Below are 16239 nucleotides of genomic sequence, written 5' to 3'. Positions count from 1 at the left end.
CAACTTCTATATTTAGCCTATGCATAAATATCCGAAACAGATTTTTTTTAACGTGTATATTCTGTCTTCCAATTATTTCCTTTAAATCTTGAATAATTATAGTTCCGAAATGTAAATGAATAGGCTGCATCTAAACTAAAGCCTCTATATGTGGGTTGTTACGGTAGGAATCGCTGACGCCTACTGGGAAGTGATTCTCTACAAACCTGCTTGCTTTTACACTCATTCATCAGCTCAACTGGAAGTTAACTTGTGATCCACGGGTCTCTCAGTGATTAAATATGTCTGCGGTTATTAGGAAGATCATTCACACTGCAGCAGCTCCTGCCGCGATCGGGCCCTACAGGTGAGCAGTCAGATGTTTATGTTCCTCAATAATAAACGCACACGTGACATGCTCGTCTAGCATATGGATAAGTGTGTTTTAACCATAGACTGTAAAAAAAGTTTTACCTAAAGCACCTACAGTTATGCATTAACAGTCTGTCTAGAGCAACACAAGGCCTGACATAAGTTGCAGTGCAATATTTGTTCGGGGCGTGTCTTTAGACAGCGCACTTAGCAACTTTGTGCTTTAGATTTTTGTGCGAATTTTCATATACTGTTGAGACGAGATGTCTTCTGTTCAAAGAAAATTCCCATATACAGCTAAAGCCCCTGTTAGACAGGGCATATACAGGTAAGATTTAATGTTAGAACACATTTTGATTCCAAACTTTTTTAAATTGTATAATTGGGATTGTATTATGCATGCATTAGGCCTATAATATGATTTTGGACGTGCTCCAGTCCTTACTACAACTGTTTTATCATTTTTAACACGGGGGCTTTACGCCCCAATATAAAAAAGTGTCTCTGTAGCACTCAATTTTTGTAACTTGAATTCAGAATTTGCAAATAAAAAAATGAACAGGTTTTCAGATTTTTTTTTAAATAAAAAATATTTTGCATATAACTTGAATGTCATTACAACGGGGGTGTTTGCGTTTCGACCAATAGACAGTAAGAGGAGTTGTCATTCATTGACTTGACCAGAGGTCAACCTGGTATTTTGCTTAAGAGTTTGGGATTTCTGGCACATTTTATAATATATTGTAAATATATATTATAAACGCATGATGACAGAAATCATTCTAATATGCTGATTTGGTGATAAATTATTAATAATGGTTCTTTTAATTATCAATGTTGAAAACTGCTTAGTATTTTTTTTGTTGAAACCATGATACATTTTTTTTCCAGGATTCTTTGATGAATAAAAAGTTCAATAGAAGTTCACTGTCACTTGTGTTCAATTTAATCCATCCTTGCTGAGTAAAAGTATTTTTAATTTTTATTAACCCCAAGCTTTTGAATAGTTTCCACAAAAATATTAAGCAGCACAGCTGTTTTAAACATTGGTAATAATAATAAATCTTTCCTAAAAACCAAATCAGCATATTAAAATGATGTCTGAAGGATCTTGTGACACTGAAGACTGGAGTAATGATCCTGAAAATTCAGCACATTAATAAATACAAACTTTAATTATATTAAAATAGAAATCAGTTATTTGTTTTACTGTATTTTTGCTCAAATAAATGCAGCGTTGGTGAGCAGAAGAGACTTCTATCGAAAACATAAAAAAATCGTATTTATTCCAAACTTCTGACAATACATTTCACTTTATGATCAGCTGACACATCATTCAAACCAGCATGAATCAAGAGATTTGATGTGTGCGGTGACCAACGATCTTCAGTTTCCTTGCAGTTGTGCAAACCACACTTATGTAAAAAGAACCAGCATTAACTCCATTATATAACTTTCTGAACTAGTCTTGTATTAGACACATATTAACTTGGACTGTGATCTCAAGCTGAACTTATATGTGATCTTGGTGTTCTACAATGCTACAGTGTGATATCTTATCTATCTATATCATATCCAGTATCCAGTTTATAATATCCAAACTATTAAAATAAGATCTACCTTAACAAGGCAAGTAAACTTGATTGGTTATTACTGCAGTGTACTGGTTATACCAGCAGAAGGCAGACGAGGACAACATTAATGAGAGCAAACATCCCTTTTCCTTCACTGTTAATTCACATTTTATGTTGCTTCTATATTCAGCCAGGCTGTTTTGGTGGACCGCACAATGTACATCTCAGGACAACTGGGAATGGACGTAGCATCAGGACAGTTGGTGGCAGGAGGAGTGCAGGCTCAGGCCAAACAGGTGACAAAACGCAGCACCCGTAGATCGTTTTTACATTTAGATGAACATAGTTTGGAATAAATCAATCATTCACAATAACACGTATTAGAACTTAAGTAAATAAGAGTCCATTTTGATTTCATGCTGACTTTAATACACAAAGTAACATGTTTTATTACACAAAGTAGTAATTTTCACTAAAATGGGACACATGGGTCTTAGCGCATGTTTCAGTGTTTTTTCCTTACAACTTTTTAGGCACTCATTAACATGGGGGAGATTCTGAAAGCTGCTGGATGTGGATATGAAAATGGTACGTCATCAAACATCACCTACATGTTCTTTCATGCAAGTTTTCAGGCATTTTAAAGTCTGCTTTTTTTCTGTTTTTTTTTTGCAGTTGTCAAGGCCACAGTATTGTTGGCAGACATTAATGACTTCAATAACGTCAATGATGTTTACAAGCAGTGTGAGTATGAATGAGAGTCACAATGGCATAATTCACCACAGAGAGTCCCTAAACATACAACCATAAGTTTCCCTTAGTTTTAGTGGTCTTGGTAATTATAGAAAACCTCTTGGGAATGATATTAATGTATAATGTGTTAATCAGTGTGTCATTAAAAAGTCTTAAATCCCTTAATGTAAAAATAACAGGGTTTCTGCGGCTTTTAAAAAGTCTTACTTCACACCATAGACTGTAAAAAAAATGTGTACGTAGTGTCCGTGACGTCACCCGTAGGTTTCTGAAGACCGTTTTTGACATAGACAGTATATAAACTGGACACAGCGACCCCATTGGATTCAACAGAGGCAAGTGAAGTCAATTAGAAGCACTAACTTCCTGATGGTCGAGCGTACTGCGCAGACTCAAACTGAGCTTGACAACGTAGATGTGACGTGAGCAACCCGTCTGTCTTCTAGAAGCTGTGCCAAGCGAAATCTGAATCATTCCCTTCCGAAACTTGCAGAGACGGAGAGTGTGAGTAGGAGGTGTCCATGAGCTGGAGCAGGAGAAACTTTTGCTCAGTATTCTGATTAATTACTTTGCCATTTTGCCTCCACGTCCCCCCGATTGCGCGCGAGCTTCTCCTCCTGTCCATACGGTAATCTCTCTACTGTGCGACAGAGAGTCGCGTTGGTATGACGCAATCGTTAGCCTATTTTTACAAAAACTGCTTCTACGGGGCCATAACGTAAGATACAAGGTAATGGAGCCTTTTATACATTTTCGTGTTTCTTTAGAAATAAATAATGGACAAATGGAGTCTTTAAACGCCTCAGATGTAAAGTTATTCGCTGTCAAAGTGACGCCAAAATGAATGGAAGTCAATGGGATGCTAACAGCAGGTGATGGTCTGATAGCCAATGGCGGCGCCCGGGGAAGCTTCAACATAATATGAAACGCTGCCCCCCTGGTTTTTGAAGCCTAAAGTGGGCGTGGCCGACCGTCGCCATCTTGGCAGCGCGTCACTCCCGAATTTATTTATTTTTACAGTCAGACAATTTGCTGAGGTAACGTGACGGCTAACAGACAGCAGACAAACAGCTAATGATGACTAATGACCACAGCAGCGGGAATCCACCTGTCACTCAAAAGTGGACACCCTTAATTATGCAGAAATTTAAGGCTTAATATAATGTAAACGGATGAGTTATAAAAAAATTCACCCCCCTCACAGTTGTCATGAAGGGAAAAATAAGCTATATAGACCAAAGCCACTTTTTGCACCAGGCTGTAAAGGTGTTTTTTTCTGCTGTAAAGTTGGGCATTTTAACATGGGGAGATACAGATTTGACTCACTTCTGCACCCAGCCTCAAGTGGCCAGTTGATGAATTGCCGTTGAATTCACTTCTGTGTTGGTTTCAAGAAAGAGACAGGGAGGTTGCCGCTTGCTTCACACATACAGAATTGAAGGCCATAAAAAGGTTTTAAATCAGAAACAAAAGTCTTAAAAGGCTAGTTTACCCCAAAATGATCCCATAAGTTACATAATAGCATCAAGCCATCCCTTGTGTATATGACTTTCCTCTTTCAGCCAAACAGAATCAGAGTTATATAAAAAAAATATCCTGGCTCTTCCAAGCTTTATAATGGGAGTGAATAGAGCCTCTTTTTTAAGCTCCAAAAAGCGCATCCGTCCATCATAAAAGTAATCCATACGGCTCCAGGGGGTTAATAAAAGCCTTCTGAAGCGATTAAATTAAATTAAAATGAAAAAGTAAAGGTTATCTGGTGTAAGGTGTATTGTGTTGCTAATACAACTCATTGTGTTTCTCCCTAAACATTTACATTTAGAGAACATATTGACATTGTTTTCCCATTAATTTACTCCTGAAATTGTCTTTACTTGGTCTTAAAATAGTCTAAAATTGACCTGATAAAACCTGCAAAAACCCTGAATAAGGCCTTAATCAGCATTAAAATGTCTTAAATCCACTATTGAAAGGTCTTAAAACTGCAACCACCAAACTGACACAGCAGGAAAGACTTGGGTTTCATTATCACTCTTTGTTTTTTGTAATAGTAAAGCCGGTCTAATGCATAAAACTTAATTAAAAAAGAAGAATGATACTCCTCATATATTACTATTTGTATCCCCATATAAAAATGTATTTGTATTATTATTATTATTATTATATATTTTCAGTCCAGTATTTATATTACATAATAGATTTTCTGTTTAATTCTTCTTTAAAAAACTTAATGCACAGAAACTGTATTTGTACTGTATCTCTATTTTGAGAGGGTGATTTTGTTTGTTCGCATTGAAGCCGATGGAAATGATGTGCAGGTCTTAAAATAGTTTTGTAAAGGTATTAAAAAGCATTATATTGGAAGTGTTGATACCTGAAACCTGCAGATACTCTAGGTGTCATATGTTGTGAAATTAAAACCAAGCATGACTTTTGTCAACATACCTTCCCTAAAATACCTTCACTTCCCTTCCTGCTTTCTGGCAGTATGGATTAAGCAAGTTATTGATTATTCAGATGTTACACAATGATGTGTCTGTGCAGCCCTGGGTATTTCCTCTTTAATACAATGCTGATGAGTAATCCTATCCTGTCTGCGTGTAAAGAGATACAGTGCAATTCTGTGAAACGAAAGCCTCCTCTCTACGAGGACAACCCATCATCCCTGCCTCCTACCTCACAGAACTTTCCATGATGTGACATGCAAACCTAAAGAGTGAACAAATACTCAGATTCATGTAACTTATGATGCAATGAATAATACATATAAACACAGGGATAAAGGCCTGTTCACACCTAGAATGATAACTATAGCGATTAGCATCCACACCAGCGGACGATATCGTTCTGTTTATTATAAGCGCCTGCTCCAGTTTTGTCGTCTGCCACTTTAAATGCGTGAGCTCTTTAAAGCAGGATGGATTCTGATTGGCTGTGAATCTTTTTGTCATTCATCAGCTGGGGAAAAAAAAAAAATCACTGAAAGGGATTCTAGTGATCTCTTTTTTCTGTGCCATTTTTGTAGCAGCAACTCTGCTGTTCTTTTACATTTAGAATGTTACCTTTTTTTATGTCACAAGACCTGCAGTAGTCAACCATGTAAGATGAAGGTGCTTATAGATAGGATATAGCTTATAGACAACAAGGTGTCGAATTTAACCTTACTGGCGGTTTTGTTCACCTTTGTCATCAGTAAAGAACCCAGAGTTTCCCATAGTCTGACTTTCTTTTTTCATTTCTCTTAGTTTTCAAGAGCCATTTCCCAGCTAGAGCTGCCTATCAAGTAGCCGCGCTGCCCAGAGTAAGTATTAAGCGCGGGTTAGCAAGTGGTGTTAGCTTAGGCAACCAGCTAACTACACACTACCGTTCAAAGGTTTGGGCTCAGTAAGACCGTTCTCCAAACTTTTGAACAGTACTTGTAAATATTATATTTTGGCATGTAACCCATCCAACACTGTTTGAGCTATGGATATGAATGATACCTCAAATCATATGACTTCTAGAGGAGAGGTGCACTATTCCTTTTTTAAGTGATCAACTTAGGATAAAAAGGGAGAAAATCCCATAAACTTGCACTGAAGGAGGGACCTGCGACATATATTATGGTAGAAACCAGAATATCATTAAGACTTAAGGTGAACTCTTTTTACTTGAGCCAGTAAGCAACCACATAGCAACACCCTGGCAACCACCCTTGCATCGTTTCAGTGACTTTTGCATGGCCACCACTCAACATTTTCTTCTGAATATGTACAAATCTAGTTGATTATAATATATTAAAATACAAATATTGCAATAGAATATATTATTTGTATTCATACCTCATTTTAATTTCACTTTGTTTTACAGGGGGGGCTTGTTGAGATTGAGGCAGTCGCTGTGTTGGGACCCATCACAGACGCCTCCTGACTATATGACCCCAGCATGCATCACAAATTGTAAATATAGTTTTATGGAGACTGCATCCAAGATTACAAAATACAAAGGAAATCTCCAATAAAAGCATTCCTTTTCACGGGCAATATCTTCTGTTGCCTTCTTGCTAATATTCTCATGATATTGAAATTGTACTATTACTTTGTGAATTTACTATTGATCTTTCATCATTAAATTCACTTAATCTATAATAGCAACCATTCAAAACCCAGTTCAAGTTAAACTTTATTTTTAAACTCCTACAAATCTGTCATTATCACACCACAAAATCTACATTTCCTCCATTTGCAAAGTTCAGTTCAATCTGTTGTGTTTGTTACAGGAAAACATTTGCATGTAATAAAACAAAGGCCAATTTTTCTAATATTTTTTTCCGTTGTCACTGTAAATGTATATAACATGCATGGATTTTACTGATCACTGTAACAGTTTAGTTGGTTAAAATATTGCATAATATAATTATATAAATATATCACATTTACTCTCACAATTTTCATATTTTATTTGGCTTTTTCGCATCTTTATCCAGGGGTAAAGCCACTAAGAAGAGGAACCAATATAAAATATTAATGACATATTGAAATCTCTAACTAACGCCAGCAATTATTATTTACCTTGTGTTCCTATTCTGTGAATATAAAGACAGGCACAGAGTCTTTGAAGACCAGTTGGTCTATTTCTTGGCAACGAACAACCAATAATAATAATAATAATAAATAAACTAATGTTCTATTGTATTCTTAAACCATTCATGTGAAATCCTGATTTTATTGTGGTTGAATGTGGATTCTGTAGTAACTGTGTCAATTGTTGCACACTTAACTATCTTCACCAGAGGCTGAAAGAGATGAAGTGGTAAGGGAAATCAATCAGATAAGACATTTATCCTCAAGAGATACTGACATTTTTAGGTCTGTTTTGAATTATATTACCCTACTTACCAGGTGCTTCCTCTGGTGGGGAGGAATCTGCCTGGTCCTCAGTTGTGTTTTCTGTGGAAATATAGATTTATCTAATTAATTCATTGATTTAGGCTTAAAAACTCACATGATAAATAAAATAATATTAAAATAAACTGAAATTGTTATACATGTTATAAATTTAGCAGTCTTCTGAGACCATTCGGCGATTGTTTCTTTTCAGGACTTGTCCTGTGTGTTTATCTTCTCTGGTTTCTCATGTTGGACTTACTAAAACTAGTTTTAAACACTTTTTATTATTTGTTGCTGCATTCTGGTATGTATTCTGTTCTGTGGTTAGTCATTATGAATTATGTCGATGTCAACGTTTTTCCACACTGCAGCCAAGATATTTGCATCGGTGGATAAATTGTCATTCACATTTGAAATTCAGATAATGATGAATGTTGTGGCCCTCACCACCATTAGGATTTGGCCAAAATAACAATGGTTAAAGATGAAAAGAATGCATACATTTTTTATTCAATTATTTATTGCACAGGTTTTCAAACCCCTGAGACTTAAAAAATGGGTCGCCAGGATGTATATATATATATATATATATATATATATATATACACACACACATTTTCCTAAATCATCTTGGCGACCCATTCTTTAAGTCTCAGGTTTGAAATCCTGTGCAATATATATATATTACCCTACTTACCAGGTGCTTCCTCTGGTGGGGAGGAATCTGCCTGGTCCTCAGTTGTGTTTTCTGTGGAAATATAGATTTATCTAATTAATTCATTGATTTAGGCTTAAAAACTCACATGAGGCCTGGTCCCGCCTTTCATTGTCATCATTCCTTCTTTTATCCTTCCGGAAAGAGATGCACCTATTGACCGGCCAGGGACCAGAATCAGAACGATTTTCCACATGCTCGGCCCAGACCGGTAATCGTCCGGTCAGTCTCATGTCTTTCCGATTCCAAGCCGGTCCGTTTTGTTGCCAGCGGCACAGCGTTCTCGCTCTCATCTCTCCGACCACTCACTCGTCTCATTCGCTCCGGTTAAATAGTGCTTATATTGCACATAATTCTACTAATTCCCGCAGGTTTCGCGCTCACACCAAAAGCGCGCACACCACTGATCTATATAAGTGACGTGCACATAAAGCCGCCTCTCAAACATTTGTGAGTTGCAAGTACCAAAATGAGTGGCTTACTGCGCTAAACGGTCAAATACACACAAAATTATGTCAAAATACCCGTCTTGCCGAGTGTTCAGTTAAACGCAGTCAGTTTTGGAACAAAAATAAGTTGAAAAATGCATGTACAGTATAACACATGTTGTGTTACAGTATTTTGGATCCGTGCATAAGCTCAATCTCGCTGCTCTTGACTGAATAACTTTTCTCATTTTAATTGTAAGCATTAATCTGTATTTGATTTTTACAATGAATATTATCCAGTGTTATTTTACATTTGGTTACTTTAATTTCTGTAGTATTTCTTACCTGAACCTACTGTAACTTACTGAAAAACTTAAAGCTGTGTTTATTTCATATCTCTCTTTATTCTTTTGCATTTATTTGTGCTGTTGTTTGCAATTTGTTCTTATTTTATTACAGACTTTTTACTTGAGTTATTTTTATGAAAATAACATTTTTGCATTGAAGAAAAGTAGATTTTTGTTTGTATATGCTGTCAATTATAGTTCTTAGAAAGAAAATCGTAATCGGCAGGTCACTTAAAAAAAAAAAAAAATAAAAAAAAATTCGGAAATCGGAATAGGCCAAGAAAATTGCAATCAGTGCATCTCTACTTCCGGAGCTCCTCTGTTGGACTCGAGACCGGTGTGGGGCGCAGGTGTCGCTCATTAGCATTCACTCCACCGGCCTCGCTCCGCTCCCGCAGCTCTCGGCCTCACCCTGTTTCACACCACTATATGATTGCGTCCGAAAACTTAGGCAGTGACTTGTTGCCTCGCTGCCCTATTAGGGCGCAAAGGTTCCTCACGAAACTGATTTCGGACAGACTTCTGAGGCAGCGTAACGGTTTAATGATCTACTGCAAAATAGAGCGAGCTTTGGTGAAAACTAAGTGAATATTTTAATGACTACAATAGTAATTTCTCGCTAGAAATTACATCATAAGTGGAAAGCGTTTATCAAAAATGTACATTTACACACAAACTGACCAGCAGCCGCAACTTTCACACCATCTTTAATTTTCGCGTAACTAACACAGAATGGAAAGCGCAGGATTGTGGGATATCAAAGGCAGCAAAGGATAGATCTATGCTGCCTTCAAAAATCGATCAAATGAAGGTATCTCAGGAGATAGGAGGTGAAACTAACACTGCATTCAGACGTGCCTTGATGCCTTCCGGCCTTGGAATGCGTCCTTCGAAGGCAGCATTCATCAGTTTTCAGACACAGCCTATATATTTGTAAGGCTTGACTTAATTGCATGTAAATGGTTGTAAATATGCTACTATATGGGTTGTGTCAATTTAAAAAAGAAAAAAGGGTTGCTCATAAAAAAGTTCTCCTATCCTTTATTAGACCAGCAGATGGAAGAATATTTGAATGATAGAAACCCTCAGTTCGGTAACCAGGGCTGGAATGTGAAACTAAGCAGGGCAGTGTTGTACTCCTTGATCATGGAACAGTTAGTAGGACACTTGTCAGGTAACTAGAGCTAAACAAACACACTATTACCAATTTAAACCTTGAAGTGTAAAGTTAAGTATGAATGTGTGAAATTGTTGCTTTATATTGTTTAAATTATACAAAGTTATTTCAGGAAGTCTTCATTACTAAAAGAGAACGTGCAAGGTGTTTTGCATCTAGAGATACGTCCCTGGTAACTAGCAAAACCATTTGCATACACAAGCACAGAACACGAGGTATAATGTATCTTGATCTTGAGAAGAATTAGTTTAAGGACCAGTTTTTTTAGGACACTTCACTCACTGAAAATGGCAGAAAAGTGACTTTAGTCTATTGTCAAAAAATTTGAAACGTACCACTTGGTGCTGGTTCTTCAGTATTTTCAGCTGTCATGGAGGGGTTGGATTCAGCAGGTTCAGACATGATGGCCTCGGGAGCAGCTACTTCTGGTTCACTGTGAGCTACTGCAGCTGTAGAGCTCTGGATTTCCTCTGAGTGAACAGGAGCTGCACTGGATGTCTGTTGAGATTCCTTGGCCTGGGTTTGGTCTGGAATTGTCTCACTGTCTGCTGCAGGACCACCATTTTCATTACTTGTCCCTTAGAGATCAAGAAAAATATTTTAACCAAGTTTAAAAGCATAATAAAAAATGACTTGAAATAAAATAAACATTAACTGAAGAATAAAATTAAAGACCTTAACTTGTTTTAATTCATCTAGTTGCCGAGTAGGTTTCTGGAATCGGATACTTAAGGTCAGGAATCGGATACTTGTTATTTCGATTCTGCTTATCGAATCCTGTGAGCGCATTTTAATCTTGTTTTAAACCATTCAAGTGCAAGAAGACGCGAAAAGAACAGTTCGGTAATTGGTGCTCACACGCTGTTTTCTGTGCTGGAAACATCCAGAGCGCGCGCACAGAAAGTTGCCTCATGTAGTGCACAAATACTGAATTGAGTTCTCTTTTGAGTCTTCTTGTGCTTGAATGGACAAATACACACAATTAAGTAAAAATATCCTCATAAACACAGTCGGTTATGCTTTAAGTGAACATAAACAGTTGAGAAAGAAACCGCATGTGTAACAGTATATTGGATCCATGCATTTGGTCTTAAAGTGACAGCAGCCTAATAAACCTGCTGCCATCTGTGCCATTGTTGATAATCAAAGAGCAAAAAAAAAAAGAAAATCACTCACTGATCTTGACTGAATAACTTTTGTAACTTTAATAAGGATTAATCTTAATCATATTTATAAAAAGAAAACAGTGTTGTTTTACATTCATTTCTGAACTTAGTTGTATTTATTTGTGCTATTGCTAATTTGCTCTTTGCTATTGTATTACTGACTACACGTGTCCTCATAATGTTAATTATTTAGTCTAGTTTATTAGTTAGTTATCTTTAGGCTGCAGATTTTTTTTTTCATGGTATTCAGCTGCAACATAATGTTTTCCAAAAAGACAGAATAAATATGTTTGATATCTAAATATTTGACTTCTTTTTTTTTTTTCACCATATTCGAATCGAAACTGGGAATCCATAAGATTTGGAATCGATAGGAATCATTAAAATTCAAACAATACCCAACCCTATTGCCAAGGCAACATTTGTAATTTTCTTTTAGTTTAATTTGAAGTACTCAAATAACTAAAACTAAATAAAACTTACAACTTTATAAAAACTATATAAACATTAAAAAAAAAATGTAAACCCCCCACAAAATTAACAAAATTCCTAAAACTTTACAATTAAAATAAAAGCAAAATTTAAAACATCTAATTCAAAATATTAACAAAAGCCATAATAGTATAACAATGATACTAAAATCACACTGATTTTTCATTAAAAAAAAATCTAAAATAATATTAAAAGTGGTTTTAAAAAAATATAAGTGTTTTAAAAAGAAAAGAATAGAAGTGTTTTTTCACTATTATTTCCCTCATACTATCGATCACATACAGTATGTTTAGGCATATTAAATGGGGTACAACTAGGCCTGCATAGAATCTGTGAGCACAAAATTCCATTGAAAACTCCACAAATTTCCACCGATTCAAACAGCCGTCATTCACGTGTGTTCATTCACATTCCTTATTTAATTGCATTTTAGTGTCACCGAACAGAATTACAAAAATAATTGTTTTCAGACAGGTTACCGCCAACCCCCATCACACATCTCAATTTCAATATTTTAAAAAAATTCCACACCTCAATTTAAATTTATTTTGAAAATGCTTTCATCATCCAATCTGAGTTCAGTATACTCAGCTGCACATTTTACTATATTTAAATAATTTCCACAGAATTCACATTTCATTAACAGCAATATGAAAAATATTTCTTATGTCATTTCTCTCTTCTCATCTTCTGTGTATCAAGTGTCGATAAGGTACAAGACAACTCTTTATAAGCCTACTTTAAATTCAACAGTTATCCCCAAACTAAAGTTTGGTATAGTCTATTATTGAAGCTGCCACTGTTAATAATTAAATGAAAATTAAAGAAACACATTGACATCCTGGTTAAATAATGAAAACTAATGGAACAACAGGTGCTGCAGAAAATGGATGTATTAAAACAGGCAAACTAGCAAAGGTTTATGACATAAGCCATCTGTGATCTAAAGTACACAGCATTTACATGAAACCTTCTTCTCAGATCCGGGATGAACCCACTTTGTTTAATCCATTAGCAGGGTGACATGCATCACCACACCTAGGAGCACCTGAGGTGTAGAGGACCTCCTCTGATCACCACAATGTTTTTCCTCAAATTCCAAGAAATCACCATAGAAACACTGTGATGGTTCAAGAAACAAACACAAGAACAAAACAAAATACAAATTTCCCTAATTTGTTTGACAAATTTAATTCAATACAACTAAATTCAAAATTCTATTCAAATGCAGTTGTTATTTGTATAGCACTTTTTTTTAACACGTATCAGTTGATGAATGCTCATGAGATTGCAATCAATCATCATAAATTTTTTGTTAAAAGGCATGTAAAACATATAAAGGAAAGAGTTTAACCATAACCGTTTATTTTAAGCATTTCACCATTTATAATCACATTTCTGGTACTGAAGTTTGAAATTTTGTTCCTCTAGCAGCTCAATGCAACACCAAAGTTATGTTTGCGCTTAGGTAAAAACACTATAAATAAAAACATATGTCAGATGCTAAATATATGTAAATGTAGCCTACGGGATCATAAAAATGGAATGCATGATAGTTATAAAATAACTGTACTGTACATCACAGTGTTCCTAATGTTAATAATTTAAAGCCAGTTATCAAATTGCTATTTGAAATTTTCACCTTAACCATAAAAACATTATTTTTCTTGTAACTTTCAGTTAAAGTCTAATGGTTCAGGATCTGGGCATAGCGTTTAACCTTAGGTTCCTCTATGGGGACTTTCAATGTAATGAATACTGTAAGTTTCTCTATGAGAGACGCTGGAGTCAAGTAGATCTAAACTGCATGTCGGACTGATGACAGGATTCTGGATAGGGATCTTGGGTGCCTTACACAAAGGTTGAGGGTTCAATTTCAAGTTAGGTTGACCCAGGGTCCGAAAAGTAACTAATGCCAAATTTACACTGCAAAGGTGGCGTGTTCTGAAGTGGCATTTCAATTGAAGATGGCAATCTTCCTCTCACTTGATCTACAACGCATTTTAGCATGATCAAATAGACTAAATACCAGAAATCCTTCCTTCTCATCATGAAACACCTTGCAAATCAACAATATTTGACAAAATATAGCTCAAATGTGAATTTATGGGCTGTATAGGCTATATAGTCTTACCTGATGTGCTCCCATCATGTTTGGTGTTGGGTCGTGTTGTGTCTTGAGCTGTGGTCTGAGTGCTGGAAGTGCATCCCATCGTGTCTTCCTCTGACAGGACAGGAGTGAGTAAAGTCAGGCACTTTGGTGAGTTTTGTCGTGCCCAGCGGCGCGCGTCGACTTCAAGTGGAGGAAGACTGCGCTAATTTAAAGCGCACTCGATAGAGACAGCAGTCATTCCCTACCATGTAACACATTGGGTGAGTGTGGGAACGACAATCATATGCAAACCAGCCCTTATTCTCGGTAACAGGTCACGGTTCAATGCTAAAGCAGCAGTGAACTCCTGTCTTCTCTGATTAAAATACATAGTTTTGTTAAGAAATTAAATATGTGACACTTTATGTTTTAACCTGAGTTCTAACAACCAAAATAACGATTTAAATCCGATTACATGTGTTTAATTAGAAAGAAAATGTACTCTAACTTAAAATATGACATCACATAGTCCCTTTGTAATGATTTTAGCGACATCTACAGGTGACTTCTGGAGTAGCACTGGCCAACCCAAACTGAATGTCATAAAAACGTTAACTTGACGCTCCATATCTAAATCTACAGCTATGGTGGATAATGTTAGTGCACAGAGAATGCTATGTCCTTGTAAAACTCAACGCTAGTATTTTTGGTTATATTAGGTCCTTGGAGATGGTTCTTTTAAGATTAGAAAAGTTCTTGTTTTTAAATTATATACTTAAAGTTCAATTGTCTGTTAACACACATTAAGTGAACTTCTTTCAAAAGGTCAGAATTCATTTTCCCAGGGCCCTATCAACTTTATGAACTCCTAACCGTATGTGGTAAAAGAGACACACAATGAATTAAAGTTAATCACATAGCTTTTCCACATAATAATGTGCAGTTTCATGCACATAAATACAAAACACCACCATCATAATGTGACATAAGGTGAAACAAAACCCTAAAGGGTTTTAACATAATTAATGACAAAAACTAACAAGAAACAGTTATTTAAAATACCATTGTCACACAATTGTTGCAATTAAAACAATAAATAAAATAACAGGATCTAATCGCTTACAGTTCTTTTATTCTTTTTATCTTCTTCAGAAATATATGAAATGAAACCGAACAACCACTTATGAGACGAGAACTGACAAAGGCTGAAACAAAGGGCTATATACACAGGGAACACTAAGGGACCGATCGAGATAATTAACAAGACACAGGTGTAACACATGAGGGCAAATCAAACACAATGGCAACAGATGAACAAGAACACAGTGCAAACTCAACTGAGGGTAGGCTACATTTACACAACAGCAATGTACTAAAACCGTAAACGTTTTTCCTTTGCATTTTTTCGCATACAGACGGCAACGTTGTCAAAACGATCCCGTTCACACTGATCTGTGAAAATGACTAAAAACACTGTAATATGCATGCCAGGCCAGTAGTTGACGATGTCACTTTGTGAAGAAAAACTGCGGCTGTAAACTGAACTTGTTAATAGTCATGCGCATATTTTTCGTAGTCATTGCTTTTTTTTGTAGTTTACACAGAAACGATAACGGGATTGTTTTCAAAAACTTACACTTTTTCAAAAGTTTGCATTTTTAGGCCTCCAAAATGCCATTGTCGTCTAAATGAACGGCCAAAACACATAAAAAGTGTTCCATTTTACAGTGTCGCTTAAATGGCCCCTCAAAGTCCAAAAACACAGGCAGACCGTGACAATCAAATGTAAAGTCACGCAGGTAATTTTCAATTTAAGTTTATGTCAGTTTGTTTATTCACTATAAATTAAAAGATTACTTCCCAAATCTGTTCATTTAATAGTATTTCACTGTAAAAATAAGTAAAACGTCCTGTTAGATGCATTACCGTTTTCAACAGTAAGAGAACTTGCTAACATGTTTTACTGTAGCATTTTTACAGTGTTTTAATGATGATGATACACTTGTGCAGCCTGCAAGGACACTGTCGTTTTGTGTTATCATATTGAAGCACCACTGTTGAAAAGTGGTACAGGAAACACTGCTTACATTTAGATTTTATACTGGGATAATTCTGGGGTGGAAATAGACCCCATGGTAGATCCGCCCCTGTTCATTATGTGCCATATAAATCTCAGGAAACATAGGATCCTGGGAACAGGTATATGCTCCCACCCAGTTCACGAAGCATAGATCTAATCCTGTCGGAAATGTCTGGGATTGCATATTGTTTGGTAA

The 16239-nt window shown here is 36.1% G+C and overlaps 2 protein-coding genes across 3 annotated transcripts; one reads left to right on the top strand and one right to left on the bottom strand.

Moving 5' to 3' along the window:
- The first annotated feature begins 177 nt into the window (after positions 1-177).
- On the top strand, positions 178-7351 carry rida (reactive intermediate imine deaminase A). 2 transcript variants are annotated; one of them, XM_084422685.1, is made up of 6 exons: positions 178-346; positions 2116-2221; positions 2459-2513; positions 2601-2669; positions 5924-5979; positions 6528-7351. In XM_084422685.1, exons 1-6 carry the CDS (start codon positions 282-284, stop codon positions 6585-6587), a joined length of 411 nt encoding a protein of 136 aa, XP_084278811.1. In that variant the 5' UTR covers positions 178-281; the 3' UTR covers positions 6588-7351. The 2 variants fall into 2 exon arrangements, with proteins under 2 accessions (XP_084278811.1, XP_084278812.1); XM_084422686.1 differs by lacking the exon at positions 178-346 and adding an exon at positions 404-679.
- LOC311299221 (uncharacterized protein) lies at positions 6823-14287 on the bottom strand. Its single transcript, XM_084422684.1, has 5 exons — positions 14006-14287; positions 10549-10791; positions 8244-8294; positions 7556-7606; positions 6823-7452 (listed from the first exon to the last, which is right to left on the bottom strand). The coding sequence occupies exons 1-5, from the start codon at positions 14082-14084 to the stop codon at positions 7433-7435; spliced, it is 444 nt and encodes a 147-aa protein (XP_084278810.1). The 5' UTR covers positions 14085-14287; the 3' UTR covers positions 6823-7432.
- Between the last annotated feature and the right edge of the window lie 1952 nt (positions 14288-16239).

Source organism: Rutilus rutilus (assembly GCF_951802725.1).
Source record: "Rutilus rutilus genome assembly, chromosome: 11".
NCBI lineage: Eukaryota > Metazoa > Chordata > Actinopteri > Cypriniformes > Leuciscidae > Rutilus > Rutilus rutilus.
Note: the sequence above shows the minus strand (reverse complement) of the source record. Positions and strands in the feature narration are given on the sequence as shown.

Excerpts from the sequence above, each read along its gene's own strand:
- LOC311299221 (XM_084422684.1), bottom strand. The coding sequence starts at position 14,084 with ATGGGATGCACTTCCAGCACTCAGACCACAGCTCAAGACACAACACGA. Across the intron at positions 10,792-14,005 it reads ACATGATGGGAGCACATCAG|GGACAAGTAATGAAAATGGT; the intron begins GTAAGACTATAT and ends TTGATCTCTAAG. Across the intron at positions 7,453-7,555 it reads CCCACCAGAGGAAGCACCTG|CCTCTGGTGAAGATAGTTAA; the intron begins GTAAGTAGGGTA and ends CATCTCTTTCAG.
- rida (XM_084422685.1), top strand. The coding sequence starts at position 282 with ATGTCTGCGGTTATTAGGAAGATCATTCACACTGCAGCAGCTCCTGCC. Across the intron at positions 2,670-5,923 it reads CAATGATGTTTACAAGCAGT|TTTTCAAGAGCCATTTCCCA; the intron begins GTGAGTATGAAT and ends CATTTCTCTTAG. Across the intron at positions 5,980-6,527 it reads AAGTAGCCGCGCTGCCCAGA|GGGGGGCTTGTTGAGATTGA; the intron begins GTAAGTATTAAG and ends TTTGTTTTACAG.